Below are 16,037 nucleotides of genomic sequence, written 5' to 3'. Positions count from 1 at the left end.
CTTTTATTGAATTAGGTGCAGTTAAGCTCTTCCGAGTGTTCTGTTTTCTGATTTAATCTCTCAGTCTGGAAATCGTTCCTCACTTCTTGGCCAAGAACACTCCTGCTCACCCTTTAGGACATAGTTCACATGAACCTTCCTTCAACACGCTCCTCTGTGAGCTTGTAGCATTTTAAATATGTACTGTGCTAAAATTATACATCTGTGAACTGTTTCTCCCTCTGTACTATGTTGTGAGTTCCTCAAGGACAGGACTTGATTTATGCTCCTTGGTATTTCCAGAGCCTACCACGTACCTACCTTACACACTAAGTATTTGATAAATGTTGATGGAGTGAATAAAAAATTAGAGTGAATTACTCATCAGCATAAATATGAAATTTATCAAGAAAGAGGGTAGTGGATGATCATTTAATTTATCCTTTTGTTCTACAGAGTAGTCTTCTTATGGAAAAAATGGCGATTAAAATAAACTCTCATGAAAAAAAAGGATGATTACTCAGTAGATAATTTCTGTTTTCTTTTTGGTGGCAGAAAAATCTATTTGAGCATAGTTTTTGTTTTCTAAGTTGTTTTTAAACTCAAAAAAAAAAAAAGAAAAAAAAGAAAAGAAGGAAAGAAAAAGAGAGATAAACCAGACCAACCAGTGCTTGATAAATATCCAAATCAAAAAGACTTCTGTCCATGGAGCTTTTCCAAAGTACAGGCAGAGACGCTTGGGGGTATTTTGTTTACTTCACTGTGGCATGTGTACTGCCTTCCCCAGGGTGCAATAACCAGGGTTGATCAACAGCCAGAGATGCTCAGAACCATTTGTTCAGTTTCATTGACCTATAAACCACTTCTGATATTTCTTTTGTTGAGATTCTCTTTTTGCTTAGTGTATGTATTTATTTATTTACTCTATTGTTCATTCAGTACATCTATAATAAAATCAGAATTAGATTTAGAGAACAAATTTTTGAAAATTAACTAAACTAAGAACCATCCAGTTCTTACAAGTCAAGAATAAAGCATGAATTTTATTCTTTATTTATGCTTTGTCTGTTTTTATTAGTCGTAATCTCCACAGTGACACTATATAGCCCATTAAATTATATCAAAATAGTTGAACTGGTTTTGCTGTTTTGTTTTTTAACCTAGGTGTCTGACTATAAATAATTTTCTATCTGCATTATATTTTCAATAATTTCCTTTAAAAAGTATAAATTGTTTGAGGCATGCCTTCCTCGAGGTTTGCTTTTCAAACAAAGACACTTTTGAGAGTGAAAGGGGGCACTTTTAATCATTGTCCCAGGACAATAGGCTTAATTAAAGTGGGATGGTCCCATGCCAACTGGGACATATACAGGTCCTCAACTATAGCCTTCACCACTTGCCTTTATGCCTAACATTTCTGTCATCATGGTATTGTTTCAGATGAGAAACTCTGACTCCAGGAATCCCCTTTCTGCATTATAGATAAATTACTTGGGAATATTAATGCATTAATCTATCTTCAGCCATTAACAGTTTAGCAGAAAATGAGTAGTTGACCTGGCCCAGAGATAGCGGTAGGCCAGGAGTCAGCAAACTCTTTCTCTAAAGGGCCAGCTAATAAACATTTTAGGCTTTGTGGCCTATATGGTCTCTGTTGTAACTACTCAACTCTATTGTTATAGCGGAAAGAGGCAATAGACAATGTTTAAATTAACGAGTTGGTCTGTTAAAATAAACTTTATTTATTAAAAACAGATGGTGGGGGGTGGCCGATTAGCTCAGTTAGTTAGAGCGTGGTGCTGGCAGCTCCAAGTTTGCCAGTTTGATCCCCACATGGGCCACTGTGAGCTGCGGCCTCCTTAAAGCCAGACTTGGCTCACAGACTGTCCTTTGCCCTCCCCTGTTCTAAAGGAATGGGAGGCAGACAGATCAATCGGTATCTCTAGAATGGTATTACTTTTCTGCAGGTCATCTTGCTGTTCTCAGCATAGACCAAGACCCATGTATATGTTGCCTTCATGCCCCAATGTTCTGGTGAATTTGAGTATTGATTTGATTGTGAGCCTACTCTCAGATTGCCCTAAATTCAGAGAATCTGTAAGAGGTTTCCACCAGCACCCTGGCTTCCTGGGTATATGGTTTAGACTAGGATTTCTGTAACAATCTTCGATCCATTTGAGAATGGATTTGAAGCCCCTCATAGTCAGATGGCTTGGAACCATACTAAATTCATACACCTTATGGAACCAAGGCTGATATTTTGCCACTTCCTGATCTTATCTGGCTTAAAGTCAATAGTAAGTTTGTCCTTACAGTCTCATTGCTCTGCTTATATTTTACCACTCTCTGGATGGAACTCAAGCCTGCTTCTCTTTTATTCCTATATTGTTTGCTCTCAGCTGTAGGCCCTTAAATGTTGTATTTCTCTTACCCACCATTCCAAATCCCCTTTCCATACGTCTGAAAAATAGTCTTTTTCACAACTTAATGCCCCTTAATAGCTTTGTTAAACTGTAATTAGTTTTACATAAGAGACTTTATATTATTCATGTGTAAAAGTATTTTTATACACATTTATACATTTTTTCCAGTAAGTATTTCATTTCCTCTTTGTTTATACTTTTACTCAATTAGTTACCAAAAGAATTTAAGGCACACTTCAGCAAAAAATACAAGAATTTATAATGAACAAATATTTTCTGAATGCTTTTTATGACCCAGCCACATAACAGAATGAAAGGCAAAATTTCAAATAAAAAGGGAAAAAGAGAAAGTACATGTTGTAAGCAAAAGCAAACCAAATCAACAAACTCAAAACAAATCATGCTACAAATATATAAAACTTTGAACATAAAGTTTTGCTCTGATTTTTCCAAAAACCACAGTAGAATAAAAAATTTAATAATTATAATTCCTTTGGTTTAGTAAACAGAATCAAATCAACTGACCAAGAAACTTTCCTGACCCTTACATTTAAAATTTTCCCCTTTAAAATTTTCATTATTTAAAGTCTAGAGACCTTATTTACTATTTCTTTGGTATTTGTCTATACTATCTAGTACTTGATACCCACTGGAAAATCAATATTTAACCATAGACCAGTCAACATTAGTATTAGCCTCAGTTTTCTTTTAAAGACACAGAAATCTAAGAATTACTACCCAAGGTGCAAAGTTAGGGAACATAGTCTGTAATACTGCCCTCGCTCCTCCACCAATTACAAATTTGGGGGTTCCCAAGACCACCCTCAACATCAATAATTGGCTACAAGGGCTCTCAGAATTCACTGAAAGCTGTTATACTCATGGTTACGGTTTATTATAGAAAAGGATTCAGATTAAAATCAGCCAAGGTTGAGATGCAGGGCAGACCCTGGAAGGGTTCCAAAGGTGGAGCTTCCAGTTGTCCTCGCTCCATGGGGTCATGGATAACATTAATTTTCCCCAGCAATAAAGGGTGACAATGTGCACGAAGTGTTTCCAAACAGGAAGGAGCACCACAACCTGGTTGGCCACCCACATAGTTGACCTTATTTCCATCTCCTCCAGAGGTTAACTGATACCATGTGACCCAAAGCCCCGACCCTAAATCACACTGTTGGGGTGGCTCCAAGCCCCCGCTCTAAATTACATTTTTAATATCTGGCTGACCCAAGGCACCTGGGTAAACAAAGACACTTTCATCAAGGCTGGACACTCCAAGAGCTTAGAGGTTACCTCTTAGAAGCCAAGGGCGAAGGCCAAGACCTCTCTTTGGGTAAAGTTAGTTCTTTATTACACACAAGGTCGACACCATGGTTCATGAATCAATCCAGTGTCTGACTTTGATCAGAACACCATGAGCTGTTTTACTGGGGGACACAGCGAGTACAGCGAGTAAAAGTTCTAGCAGTTTAAAAAAAAGTGTTTCTTCCTTTTGGTAGTTTTTAAAGTGCTTTTATATTTCAAGAGTTCAAACATTCTGACATTTCATCAAGAAGTACTTGTTTATCTATCCATTTTTTTTATGATTCTAGAGCTGTAAGCTTTATGGCTTTAAACTTCCAGGATTCTCTGGTCCACTTCCTTTCTTCTTGAAAGCCACAATCCCTCAGCAACTTTAAAAAAAAATTACATATTTTTAAAAGATATTTATTCTCTTTTCATCTCTGGACATGTCCGACGTTTGTTTTCTTAAGGTGTGAAAAAGCAGTTCATGTATTATTCCAGGGAGCATTACTTTTGAGAAGCCAGGACAAATTAAGCTCCCTGTTATAAGCTCCATGCATGCAGGTTGCTGTTGTTCTTTTTCTTTTACTTTCACATATGTAGCCCCAGTGCCTATTGCACTATTTGACACATATAGACACTCGGTACATATTTGTTGTGTCAAAAAACAGTTTTCCAAAAGTTAAAACCCTAACCGTTGCACAAATCTAAAACTAGCATATATCATAGATTTATTTAACTCATTAAAGAGAGAAGCCAGCCAGGCGGTAAAGTTAGCCCTAAAACAGGCACTGAAAAAAATGCTGGCAAAAGATTGCTGGGTTAGATTTTTAAAATGGTTATTATCATCCAGGACAACAAAAGTATCTTTTCTACTAAACAGAAATCATTTGCATTTATACTTAGATAAAAATCCATTTGCATTGTTACAGGACAGAAATCATTTGTGTAATGGAATTTGTGTAATGTCAGGCTCCAAGAACAGCCTCTTGTGGCCTCAGTGGCTCCAAGTGCAGGCAATCACCCTGCTTGTTTTGAACTTTTACCTAATTATTACCCGTTTCTGGGTACCCACCCCCAAACATGTGTGTTCAAGTGCTAAGCCTCATGATGACTTCCTTATTTTACCCCTTCTCTTTTTTCCCTTTAATCCAGTTACATTCAAATCACCCCACAATAATGCTCCCTGAGTACCACAAGCTACCATTCCCATCACCCTCAAAGAAGGCACTAACCTATGGGTCCTTGCTTTGCTCTTTTCCTGCCTGCAATGACCAAACTTTGGGCTGTGGGTGATTGTGTGCCTCTCTGGGCATGCCATGCTCCCTCTCTAGGACCTGTGAGTGTAATAAATCTTTCAATTCCACATGCCTTTTTGAGTGTAATTCCTGTGGCCATGTTAGAGGGATCCTTAAAGACCTCACAAAGGGAACGTACTCCCCCCTCCCCCCATTTACAACCCAATATTCCCTGCTATCGCTTTTTCAGAAATTAACATCTATACTTTCAGAGTTGTAAAGTATTCAAATAAATAGTACAAAGTAAGCCAAATGAAGTATTCTCAGTAATATGGGAGAGTCTAATCTCATCTATCAGGTCAGGAAATTATAACATTTATCCTTGATTTCTAAATGCAGAAACAATAATAGCTTGTTTAGTTTTATATCATGTCAAGTGTTTTGCTTCAAGTTACTTTTAGCCTATGTTTATTAAAATTCAGGCATATAGTAGGTACTCAATAAATATTTGTAGAACTAATAAGTAATGGCAGAGTTTATCTAACTATTCTGGCTTTGAAGGAGTTATGTCCAAATAATTTTCTGTTGCAATACCACTTGCTCATGCTTCTGAAAGCAGTGAGTAGTGGGGAAACTGGGGGCTGTGGAATCAGACCCACATGGTTCAAATCCCAATTCTGTAATATATTGATTGTATAGTTTTCAGGAAACCACTTAACGCCTCTAAGCCTTAATTTTCTTTTAACAAAATAGAGGTAATAATACATACCTTGCTGGGATGTTGTAAGCATTGATACATATGCAAAGGGTTAGTCATAATGTGTGCAAAATGCCTCCTACAGATGTGCGGTAAACTGGTAGGATACAGTTGTCAACTCAGAGTGCTATAACAAATTATCATAGACTGGGTGCTAAAACAACAAACATGTATTTCTCATAATTCTGGAGGCTAAGAAGTCCAAGATGAAGACACTGGCATGTCTAGTGTCTGGTGAGAGGACTCTTCCTGGTTTGCAGATGGCCATCTGCTCACGTGTCCTTACATAGCAGAGAAGAGAAGGAGAAGAAGCAAGTTCTTTCCATTTCTTCTTATAGAAGTATGAATCTCTTTATGAAGCTTCACATTCACAACCTAAAGCTCCCAGAAGCCCTGTCTTGAAACGCCTTCACCTTGGGATTTAGGGTTTCAACATACGAATTCATTCAGTCCATAGCAACAGCTTAACAGACAATAAAAATAAGAGAAGAATTTACTGTCATCTAACAAAATAATGGAAAAAAAATCACAAATGATGAGAGATCAAAGTGGAGATATAAGACAAACTCCCTCTTAAAATCTGTAACAATTTCCCATTCTGTAAACATAGAAAAAATCCTACTACTTTTTATCCTGTTATTGTTGTCATTTTAAGAATTATTTAGAGTATAGTTTGAGGGATTTCTTATTTGGTGAAACCTAAGAATATTGCAGCTGGTTCAAAATTTCTAAGTGATTGATTTCTGGTTAAGTCCTCAAGATAAGTGTTCCAGTTACTTTTGCTGTGTAAAAAATAAACTTAAAACTTGGAGGCTTACACCAACCGGATATGCTCACAGATCCTATAGAGCAGTAATTTGGAGAGGGTACAGAAAGGATGGCTTACGTCTTTCCAGGATATCTGGGGCCACAGTTGGAAAAACATGGCGATCAGGGAGACATAATGGTTGGGAGTCAGAATCACCTGAAGGTTTGTTTCCTCATAGTCTGGTGCCCGGGGTGGGATAGCTTAAAAATTGGAGCTACTGAGCAGAGCATCTACATGTGGCCTGTCTTTATGGTTTGGCTCCCTTTCAACATAATGTCCCCAGGGTAGTTGGACTTCTTACATGGTGGCTCAAGGCTCCAGGCACAGCTGTTCTAGCAGATGAGGCAAGCTGTGCTGCCTTTTATGACCACCTCGAAAGGCACATAGCATCTCTTCCATCTACCCTATTGGTCACAGTGGTCAGAAGCCCACCTAGATTCAAGGGGAGAGAACATACACCTACCACCTGGTAGGAGGGTGACAGGGCCATATTGTAGAGAAGGATGTGGGGCAGGAGATATTGTTGTGGCCATCTTCGGAACATAAAATTTGCCACAATGAGTTGAGGCTTAGTGCATATTAGAATATGAAATGAAATATGTTTTATAGTTGTCAAGAGTATTTCCGTGCAGCTGAGCTATTGTCACTACCCTGCATTCAGCTAGTCACACACACTTTCCTTTGTGATGGGCTTTGCTTTTATCTTTTTCCTAATGTTTCATTTTCTTAGTTTGGGTTCATTACCTCACTGATAAAGCTGTTTTAATGTTTAATCTATTTCCAAATCATTTTCTGTGGTGCCCATCAATTCCTTGTAAGTGGTTAATTTAAAAGGCTTTTGAAGCATGACTGCATCCGGCTAAGGCAAATCTAAATGTCAACTTTGGAAGCATCCAGTGACATTCAGATGACTCCTTTCAGTATAAGGAACTCGTTTTTCTGTCAGGTAGCAAATCTTGTCAAAAGAGGGCCATAAATGATGTCTTTCCTACCCAACATTTCTAGTGTTGCTGAAAGAGCTGGTGTTCTAGAATCATGCAGACTTACTTTAATCCCAGTTGCCCCATTTATTTGTGTGAAACTGAGTAATTTACTTAAAAATTATGGATTAATTTTCTCATTTTTTTGTACTAAGGATAAAAATCCCTAATTTGCAGAATTGTAATAAGTAAATTGAATTGTCCGAGAAACTTCTGATGTAGGGCCTGCCTGGTTTATAGTAAGAACTCAATAGTAGCTAATACTATAAATAACTACTTTTACATTTTCTGTGCCCATAAATTTCAACATAATAAGTCTTGATCAGGCTTTTGCACTTGGTATGCTGGTTTCACTGGACAGGTGAGGGAGGAAGTATCCACACTGGGGGTGATCTTTGAAAAAGACGGCCTCCTCTTCTTTAGTCTGTGGCAACAAAACATTCACTAGAGAACAATGATAAGCCAGCCAGGGAAGGTAACGTCAGGAGCCTGGGATTAATGGAGCTCATCCTTTCTGAAGGGTGGTTTGTCTCCATGGATGGAGACTGGGTTTGTTCAAAGGACAGTAAAAACAAATATTGTATTCAAATGAGAGGCCCCTTTGCCTGACCACCACAGGCTAGTACACACCTCACGGTAAAAATATATAGGTATTTAGTAAGATGTAATAAAACGTTGGCAATGTGTGCTATGCAGGAAAAGATGCAAAATGTAGGATAGAATGCTCTTCTTTTGTCCCTTGGGATTTCTTCACTTAAAATCCCTCTTTAATCTCCAAGTATTGTAATAGCCATTATAAAGATGAAAATTGTGGATTGCGTTGTTTTAAGCTGTGAGAAAGCCTTAACTGATGTGGATTCTTATCTTTTTTGTGCGGCAGGTGGTGAAGTTCACCAAATCCTTTGAATTGATGTCCCCAAAGTGCAGTGCCGATGCTGAGAACAGGTGGGGCTTGTGAGTCTCAGGTTTGTCTTTCGGTCCTGTCTCCAGTCCTCTGTGTTGGCGGCGGCGCATGTGTTCTTTGAGGATAGTTGTTCTGTCTTTAGACCAGCAAGTGCAGCCAAATATCATCACGCTTCTGTATTTCAGGGCTTAAGTAAAAACTGTAATTTAAAAATATACGTATATTCATCTAACACTGCTAATGAATAAAGTCAATTTTTAGATATTTGCTACCTATGTAGACAGCTTAATTTTCTGCTTTATTCTGGCCCTTCATTTCTCTTCCTCTGTTTTGTTTACTTATAGTTGACCATTAACATCCTCTTGGGAAAAAGAGTGAGAGTCCAGTAATTCATTTTTGTCCCCATTGGTAACTTGAAGACTATAACAGGGTAAAAGTGAGGGTTGGGAACAATCGGTGAATTTCTGTTAGCTTTGCACTGCTCTGAATAAATAGGCTTCTATAAAAATGGATTCTCTTTACTTTGGCCATATCTAGAGGAAAGGCTAAAAATAGTGAAATTGACCAAAATGCGGAAATATGGAGAACGACAAGTAAAGTGCTCAGGGCAGCCTGGGGATGATGGCTATTATGATGCTGATACCAGTGCTAGCAAGATGAACAGCTTCTGTTCACTGAGTGCTAAGTGTGCCAGGTTCTATGTGCATTTAATCCCCAGAAGAACCCTATGAAGTAGGCATCGCACGCCTGCATAATAGAAGATAAAACCAAGATTCAGTGAGTGTAATTGACTTGTCCAAGGCCCTGCAGCCGGTAAGTGGTGGCCATATACAAGGACAAGATCACTTAGATAAGACTCCTTTCCCAGTCTCTGAACTTTGATCCCATCCTCACACATAATTTACAATCTGGTAGTTGATCTCATAGAGTGAATATCTATTGGGTTAATATTTCCCAAATCTGGCTGTTCAATCAGAATCAAGCTTAGAGAACTTGGTAAAAACTGAATTCTCAGGACCCATACTGAGAGATTTTGATTCGATACGTTAAAAGTGAAGTCCTAGAGATCTATGTATTCAAAAGGCTCCCTGGGTAATACCTGTTTCAAGATGTAGTATTCAAGGGTAATTTGATTATGTATATCATTGCCAAAAAATAGAAATCAGTAAATTAACATGACACTTTGTTTAGTTACCAAGTGCATGAAGCTTAAAAGAGGTTGCATACTGTATAATTCCTTTTATAGAACAGTCTTGAAAAGGCAAAATATAACAACAGAAAGCAGATCAGCAGGTGTTAGACTATGGAAATGGAGAGAGAGGTTTAGTCCAAAACGGTACAGGGGAATTTTGGGTTGTGATGAAACTATTCTGTATTTTGTTTGTGGTAGTGGTTGTACAACTGCATTTGTCAAACTTGCAGAACTGTACATTTAAAAGGGTAAATTTTACTGTCTGTAAATTATACCTTAAAATAGGAAAAAAGAGACCTTTGTAAGAGGTTTTTGTTTTTATGCAAATGTATTTATGTCCATGTCTATATCTAATGTTAGCTAATCTATACTTTAAAAAGATATTTAGACATAGAAGATTACTAGTGATGTACTCAGCAATTTTCCTAAAAATTTTATGAAAAATTACACGAAATACATTAGAAAAAAATATCCATTTGTGCTTGCTCCTTCAGCTCGTCCTGGCCTCATATAAGTTGCCTGTCTCACGTACGATGGGGAAAAGCTTTATGGCATTATTAAAACACAACCTTTGAAATCCTATTACTTTGATATTGTTCTTTTCTATACTGCTGAATGTGTATTCATGGTCACTGCAGAGTTAAATATTTCTGGCCTTTTGATTATTTTTAATGCTGAAAGGACTTCCATGTCAAAATGAAATGGCCCAAGGCCCAGACTGCCCTTGGCAAACCCTCTGATAATAAAGAAAGAAAGGTCAGATTTTTTTTAAAGAGACATTTGAAAAGTGCCTTTGAACTTTGACACTATGAGATAGTCCTCTTCATCATTCTATTTATGGCATTTAAATTAATGTAATGTGTTCATTTATCTCAGAAGAGCCTTTCCTGCATTGTCTAGTAATTTTCCTCTTGTAGACGTGGGGTCCTTCCATCATTGATGGCAAGTTAAAGGAACAAAGACAAGTGGCTCTAGCATTTACCTTCACCAGTGGCCATGGACGAGACATTGAAACAAGCTATGAGTCTACAAATCACAGCCTGCTCTCAACACCTAGTAAAGTTCTTTCCTGTAACCTTTCATCACGTCATATCTTCACTATAGACAATGTCCATCAGATAGCTTCGTCCTCTGGACATCACTCATAGGTATAATAGGATCGCTTTTGAAGATAATGTCTATGGCTTTGTGCAAAAATGCTTCAGGTTCTATTTGAGTTCTGATGAACTCTGGTTGAAGGCTTGCTGATTTTTACAGACAGTTCTTGAAGACTTTTTTAAATACCGATTTTGTTGCTGACTCATCATTTCTGCTTATTGTTTTACGTGGCTAACTTCTTTGTCATGGCCAGTCTCCTCTTGGTCTCCGTGTAATTCATACCAAGCAATTTGAGAATTGGAAATGATATGATCCCTCTTACTCCATGAGGTGTGTTCCTCTTCTGTGATGCCCTTGACAACTCCTCCAGTGATAAGATTTTCCCTGTTATGAAGGGCTACTTCCACTGATAGGAGCTCCAATTGTTAGAAAGCTGTGTTAGAAAGGCCTTTGAATATATTCCTATAACTTCCACCCATTTGTTCTAAATTTGTTTGTTGCAGATATTCTTTGATTAACTTTATTTCTTCATTCAATAGCCATATATGCAGTGCCTACTCTGCTGGGTTCTCTAATAGGTAACTGGGCTACAGAGATTTTATTAAAAATCAATAGTCTCAGCCCTCAAGGATCTCAAGGCCAGCAGTAGGAGTAAGTTAAGAATATAACCATAACCAGATTTCACCAGGCCTCCAGAACATGGCTATAAATAGAGTCCAATTAACAGTGCTAATTTATACTTTGCAGCTTGGTCATTTTTCCCTTGTAGTGTAAGACCCACGGCCTGTTGCAAAAGCCACTATTTAAGTAGTTCTGAGAACCCCCAAGATTTAAAAACAAAAAACAAACAACAACAAAAACCCCAACCCATTTTATTGCTAACTCATCATTTCTCCCAAGTGCTCACCCCTAAATCCTCCTCCTCTAGACGTGGCAGAGCAGCATCTTCTGGACATGGGCTTCCTGGGCCATTTCAGAATTCCTGTGGGCGTAACTGGACTCCTCACCAGTGCTGTGCACCAGCTCTCCACACCCCCACACACTCTCTCAGGTGCACTGATGCCCTTTCCAAACCTGAGCAAGCCTGGGTAATTTGTGCAGAAGCAGGAAGAAAGCTCACTTTTCCTACCAGGTATTATTGATTGTGGCCTGGCCACTACACAGGCCTGCATGTTCCTCATTTTTCACAAGCCTTTTAGCTCCTCAAGTTTTTGTCGGCAGCCTTACCTTCTCCATAGGACTCAGATTTAGTCCATGAAGCCAGGCTTAGGAACCAGACCCCAGACTGAGAGCCAGCCACTCAGTTTTCTCTTGAGTTCCCCAACTTTCTTCCATTGTAGCTACCAGGCTGAGATATTCAAAATCTCCTCCTCACAATCCCTTCCCCTCCATGCACATCAATTCATGCAAATAAATGCCGCCTCCTGTATAGATGTGTCTCAGGTTAGGCTCATACGTCCTGCTATCAAGTAAATCAATGACTGCAAAGCAATTCAATACTTGCTATAAAAGGTTTGTGCTGTGTGGGATTGTATCGACTGGGGGCAGGGACACTTATTAACTCATCTGAGGAGAAATGGAAGGTAATCCTTTGGGAAAGTTTTCAGAGGTGGTAAAGTTTCAGTTAGGTCCTATACGATGATGGGAAGTTATGGACTACCTCCTGGGGAAACGAAACATCGTAAACAGAGGCATAGAGGTGAGAGAGTGAACATGGCGTGTTTCAGGAACTGTAATGAGGGCTGTGAGTTGTTGTCACAAGTGTCATCATAATGATGGTGATTGCCCTTAACTCTTCCTGAGGGCATCCAGCTGCCCAGAATGCCATCTGATTGGGGCAAGGTACCCCTTCTGAGATGCTCATACTCTTTATTGGCCTGGAGACTGGCTACATGTCTGCTTGCTTATTGGGGAGTAATGACAGGTAGTGACATATTGAGATCTGTGTATTGAAAAATCATCTGGGCGGTAGTGTGGAAGAAGGACGAGGAATGGCAAACTGAAATCTACTGCCTCACGGCATGGCCATGGTTCAGTACTGGAAGACTGCCACAGAGCCACTCTTCTTACCTTTCCCGGGTCAGCAACTGCTATTCTTAGACTGTTTTCATATTTCATGGTACCCAGACTCTTCACCACCCTTTTTAGTCTCCCCCGATGTGCCCCAGCTTGCCAGAGTACTTCTTAAAGTGGCGTTTCCCAGAATGGAACATGATTTTTCATTTTTTTCCAGAATCAAAACAGATTAGAAAGAGACATGTACCTCTCTTTTTCCAAATATAATACTGTTAATGCCTTGATTATTTATAATCATCTTAGGTTGTCAATACTGGCTTTTTAAAAAAAATTAAGATTTAATGTGATCCATTTGACTCTCCACCTCTTTTAGGACCTTTTCCTAAGAAGCCTAATTTAAGAATATTTGGTGAATCAGCCTGAATAAACTTTCTTTTATAATCATATATATTTTGAATAATCGTATATACTTAGAAGGTAGTTTGAATAATCGTATATATTTAGAAACGGAAAAGAACATTTATGGATGTCTTAATAGTTAGAAAATTCTATTTAGTTTAAAATATATTTGACCAGAATCTGTTGCTGTAGCTCCAAGTACAAATATGGATACTTCAGAAATTGTACTTTCTCAGATTTTCTACTTATGGTGAAAAAAAAGCCAAATGTGTATAATTTTTAGATGGTAACACTTGACTAAAGGAATTTTTCACATAATCATTAAATGGAATGTAGTGGGAATGTTGTTATTTAAAACCCAAGCTCTGTAACCATGTCAGCCTTCTGGGAATACAGGAGTTGAGGGGACAAAATTTATTTCAGTGGGAAACAATCTTTTTTAACTTAAAGTTTACACTATATTTTTTCATTTGTTTTGGTTGGAAAGGAAAGGGGGAAACTAAAGCTATAAATCTCAGAACAGCTCAAGAACAATATCCTTTGTTTAAGAGGTTTTGAGCATGCAGGTCAGTCTGGAGGGTGGAGACCTAAAATGTTCTGGTTAAAAAGATGAGGATATATGGTAAGTGGGAAAATCCCCCCCACACACACACATACATACCTCAAGATATCCGTATCCTAATCCATGGAACCTGGGAACATTGCACAGCACAATGGACTTTGCAGACCTGATTAAGAATGTTGAAATGGGGAGCTAATCCTGGATTATCCGATGGTCCAATGTAATTATAAGGCTCTTTATAAATTGCGGAGGTGTGATGACATAAGCAGAGGGGAGAGGGATGCAGTTTGAGAAAGACCTGCCAGTGCTGGCTTTGAAGGTGGAGGAATAAGGCCATGAGCCAAGGAATATGGTTAGCCTCCACAGGCTGGAAAAGGCAAGGAAATGGATTTGCCCGTGGAGAATTGTCAGAACGTTAAGACTGTTAGGAAACCAAAGTCCATGTGTCTGAGGCTTCAAAAGGCCAAAAGTCAAAATGTCAAGAGTTTGGAGTAAAGAAATGTTTATTGATCAAGAAGGCATGGACCAAGACAATGGGAGACCTACCGGTGCCTGAAATCCATGCTGCTCATTGCACTAGGATAAGGCTTTCTAAAGGGCAGCGGGGAACAGATCTGTGGAATTGCTGGTGGGAAAAGTTTTAATTGGAGGACATTGGAACTTGGCCATTTATGGTGAAGAGGCGTCTACGGCGGATCTTGCTGGACAATGGACCCTTAGCTTCTGAAAGGGTTCTGGTGTTCAAATTCCAGTTATGTCCTGGTCCTTTGGTTCCATGTGGGTGGGGGGCAGGGAGGAGGAGGCGAGACTGGCTCTGGGTGCAGCTGGATGTCAAAGTTCTCTCCACGGCACATGCTTCAGCTGCATGACTTGGTTTTGGTCTGTTGTCTCTGAAAAACAGCTCAGTGTCTCATTAAACTGGACAGGATCATTTTGAGCTGGTTCTGCAGTTACAAGATAACAATTTTATGCCATTTAAAGTCACTAAATTCATGGTAATGTGTTATAGCAGAAATAGGAAACTATATAGGTGTTTGAATTTAAAAGTAGTCTAAGAAGAGATTTCAGGAAAAAATGAAGGCATAAGAATAGGCAAACAAAGTCTTCAAGGACCAATGGGGGCAAGAAACATGTGTAGAGGCTGAAAGTTGTGGGAAAAACATGGCCAGTGGGAAATTCCCGGGGATGGAGAACTAAGGATTTGTATGAACTGTAAATTATGCTCAGTTTTAAATTATAATACCCGCTTTGTCTTTTGTGTGATATTCTGCTTGCTGTCTTCAGTTGCTACTGGAGCTCTGATCTATTCCCAAGCCTTCTCTGTGCAGCCACTCAGAAGTGACTTTTACCTCGCAAAACCAAAAATTCATGTTTTTATAGGCTACTTCTGAGAATATGCAGATAGAGAAAATTAAAGATCTTTTAAGACTCAAATAGGCATATTTAAGATTAGAAATTTGTTCTATTTTAAATATTATTTCAGTAAAACCTGATTCTCCATGTACTGGGTTGGGCAGTGTCTCCTCAAAATGTATGTCCATCTGGAACCTCAGAATGGGACCTTATTTGGAGATACAGTCTTGCATATGTAATTAATTAAGGATCTGGAGATGAAATCATGCTGGATATAGGCTGAGCAGCAAATCCAATAACAGGTATCCTCATAAGGCGAGGAGAGGACATAGAGAATCACAGAGGGGAAAACCAGGTGAAGACAGAGGCAGAGATTGCAGTGAGGTATCTACAAGCCCAGGAACACTAGGAGCCATCAGAAGCTGGAAAAGGCAAGAAAAAGTTCTCCCCTAGCCCTTCTGGAGAGAGTATGGCTCTGCCAATACCTTGATTTTGGTTTTCTGCCTCCAGAATTGTGAGAGAATAAATTTCTGTTGTAAACCAACAAGTTTGTGGTAATTTGTAATAGCAGCCCTAGGAGACTAATATACTCAGTTATTAAATGAGGAAGATAAAACCGATGATGTCTACTAAATGTCTTTTCCAGAAACAAAGTTCCAGGAAGCTCTGATTCTGTGACTCCACTATTGTACATTATAGTGATTTCTTATTTAATTAGGAAAAGAGAATTAACTGCTATTGAAAGTCTAGTATCTGTCAGATGTATGTTGTCTTATTTATCTCACAGATGTTACAGTCTGAGAGCAATACTTCTGGCAATACTACCTGCCTTCCTGAAAGATTATGCTGGGAGAAAATTCTCTTTGCCATCTAAGGCTCAGTCTCTTAAGACCAAGGTCTGAATTGGGTTTAGATGCTGTTTAACGTCTTCAGCAACATTTTACTATGATCGGCATTGAAATGTAAAGTTATTGCTTTGCAAAAAACGTGGAAATAAGAGATGGAGTATAAATTTGATATTAGTGATAAAAATATTTATTGTTG

At 38.7% G+C, this 16,037-nt stretch overlaps 1 protein-coding gene across 3 annotated transcripts in view; it reads left to right on the top strand.

Annotated features, from left to right (window-relative positions):
* Positions 1–16,037, top strand: part of PDE11A (phosphodiesterase 11A) — a 326,658-nt gene that overhangs the window by 127,040 nt on the left and 183,581 nt on the right. For all 3 annotated transcript variants that reach the window (XM_019739326.3, XM_019739325.3, XM_074338486.2), the window contains exon 5: positions 8,350–8,414. In XM_019739326.3, coding sequence (XP_019594885.2) covers positions 8,350–8,414 — 65 coding nt within the window. The remainder of the gene's footprint in view (positions 1–8,349; positions 8,415–16,037) is intronic.

This window comes from Rhinolophus sinicus, chromosome 17, assembly GCF_057876585.1.
Source record: "Rhinolophus sinicus isolate RSI-liver-muscle chromosome 17, RSI-T2T, whole genome shotgun sequence".
NCBI lineage: Eukaryota > Metazoa > Chordata > Mammalia > Chiroptera > Rhinolophidae > Rhinolophus > Rhinolophus sinicus.
Note: the sequence above shows the minus strand (reverse complement) of the source record. Positions and strands in the feature narration are given on the sequence as shown.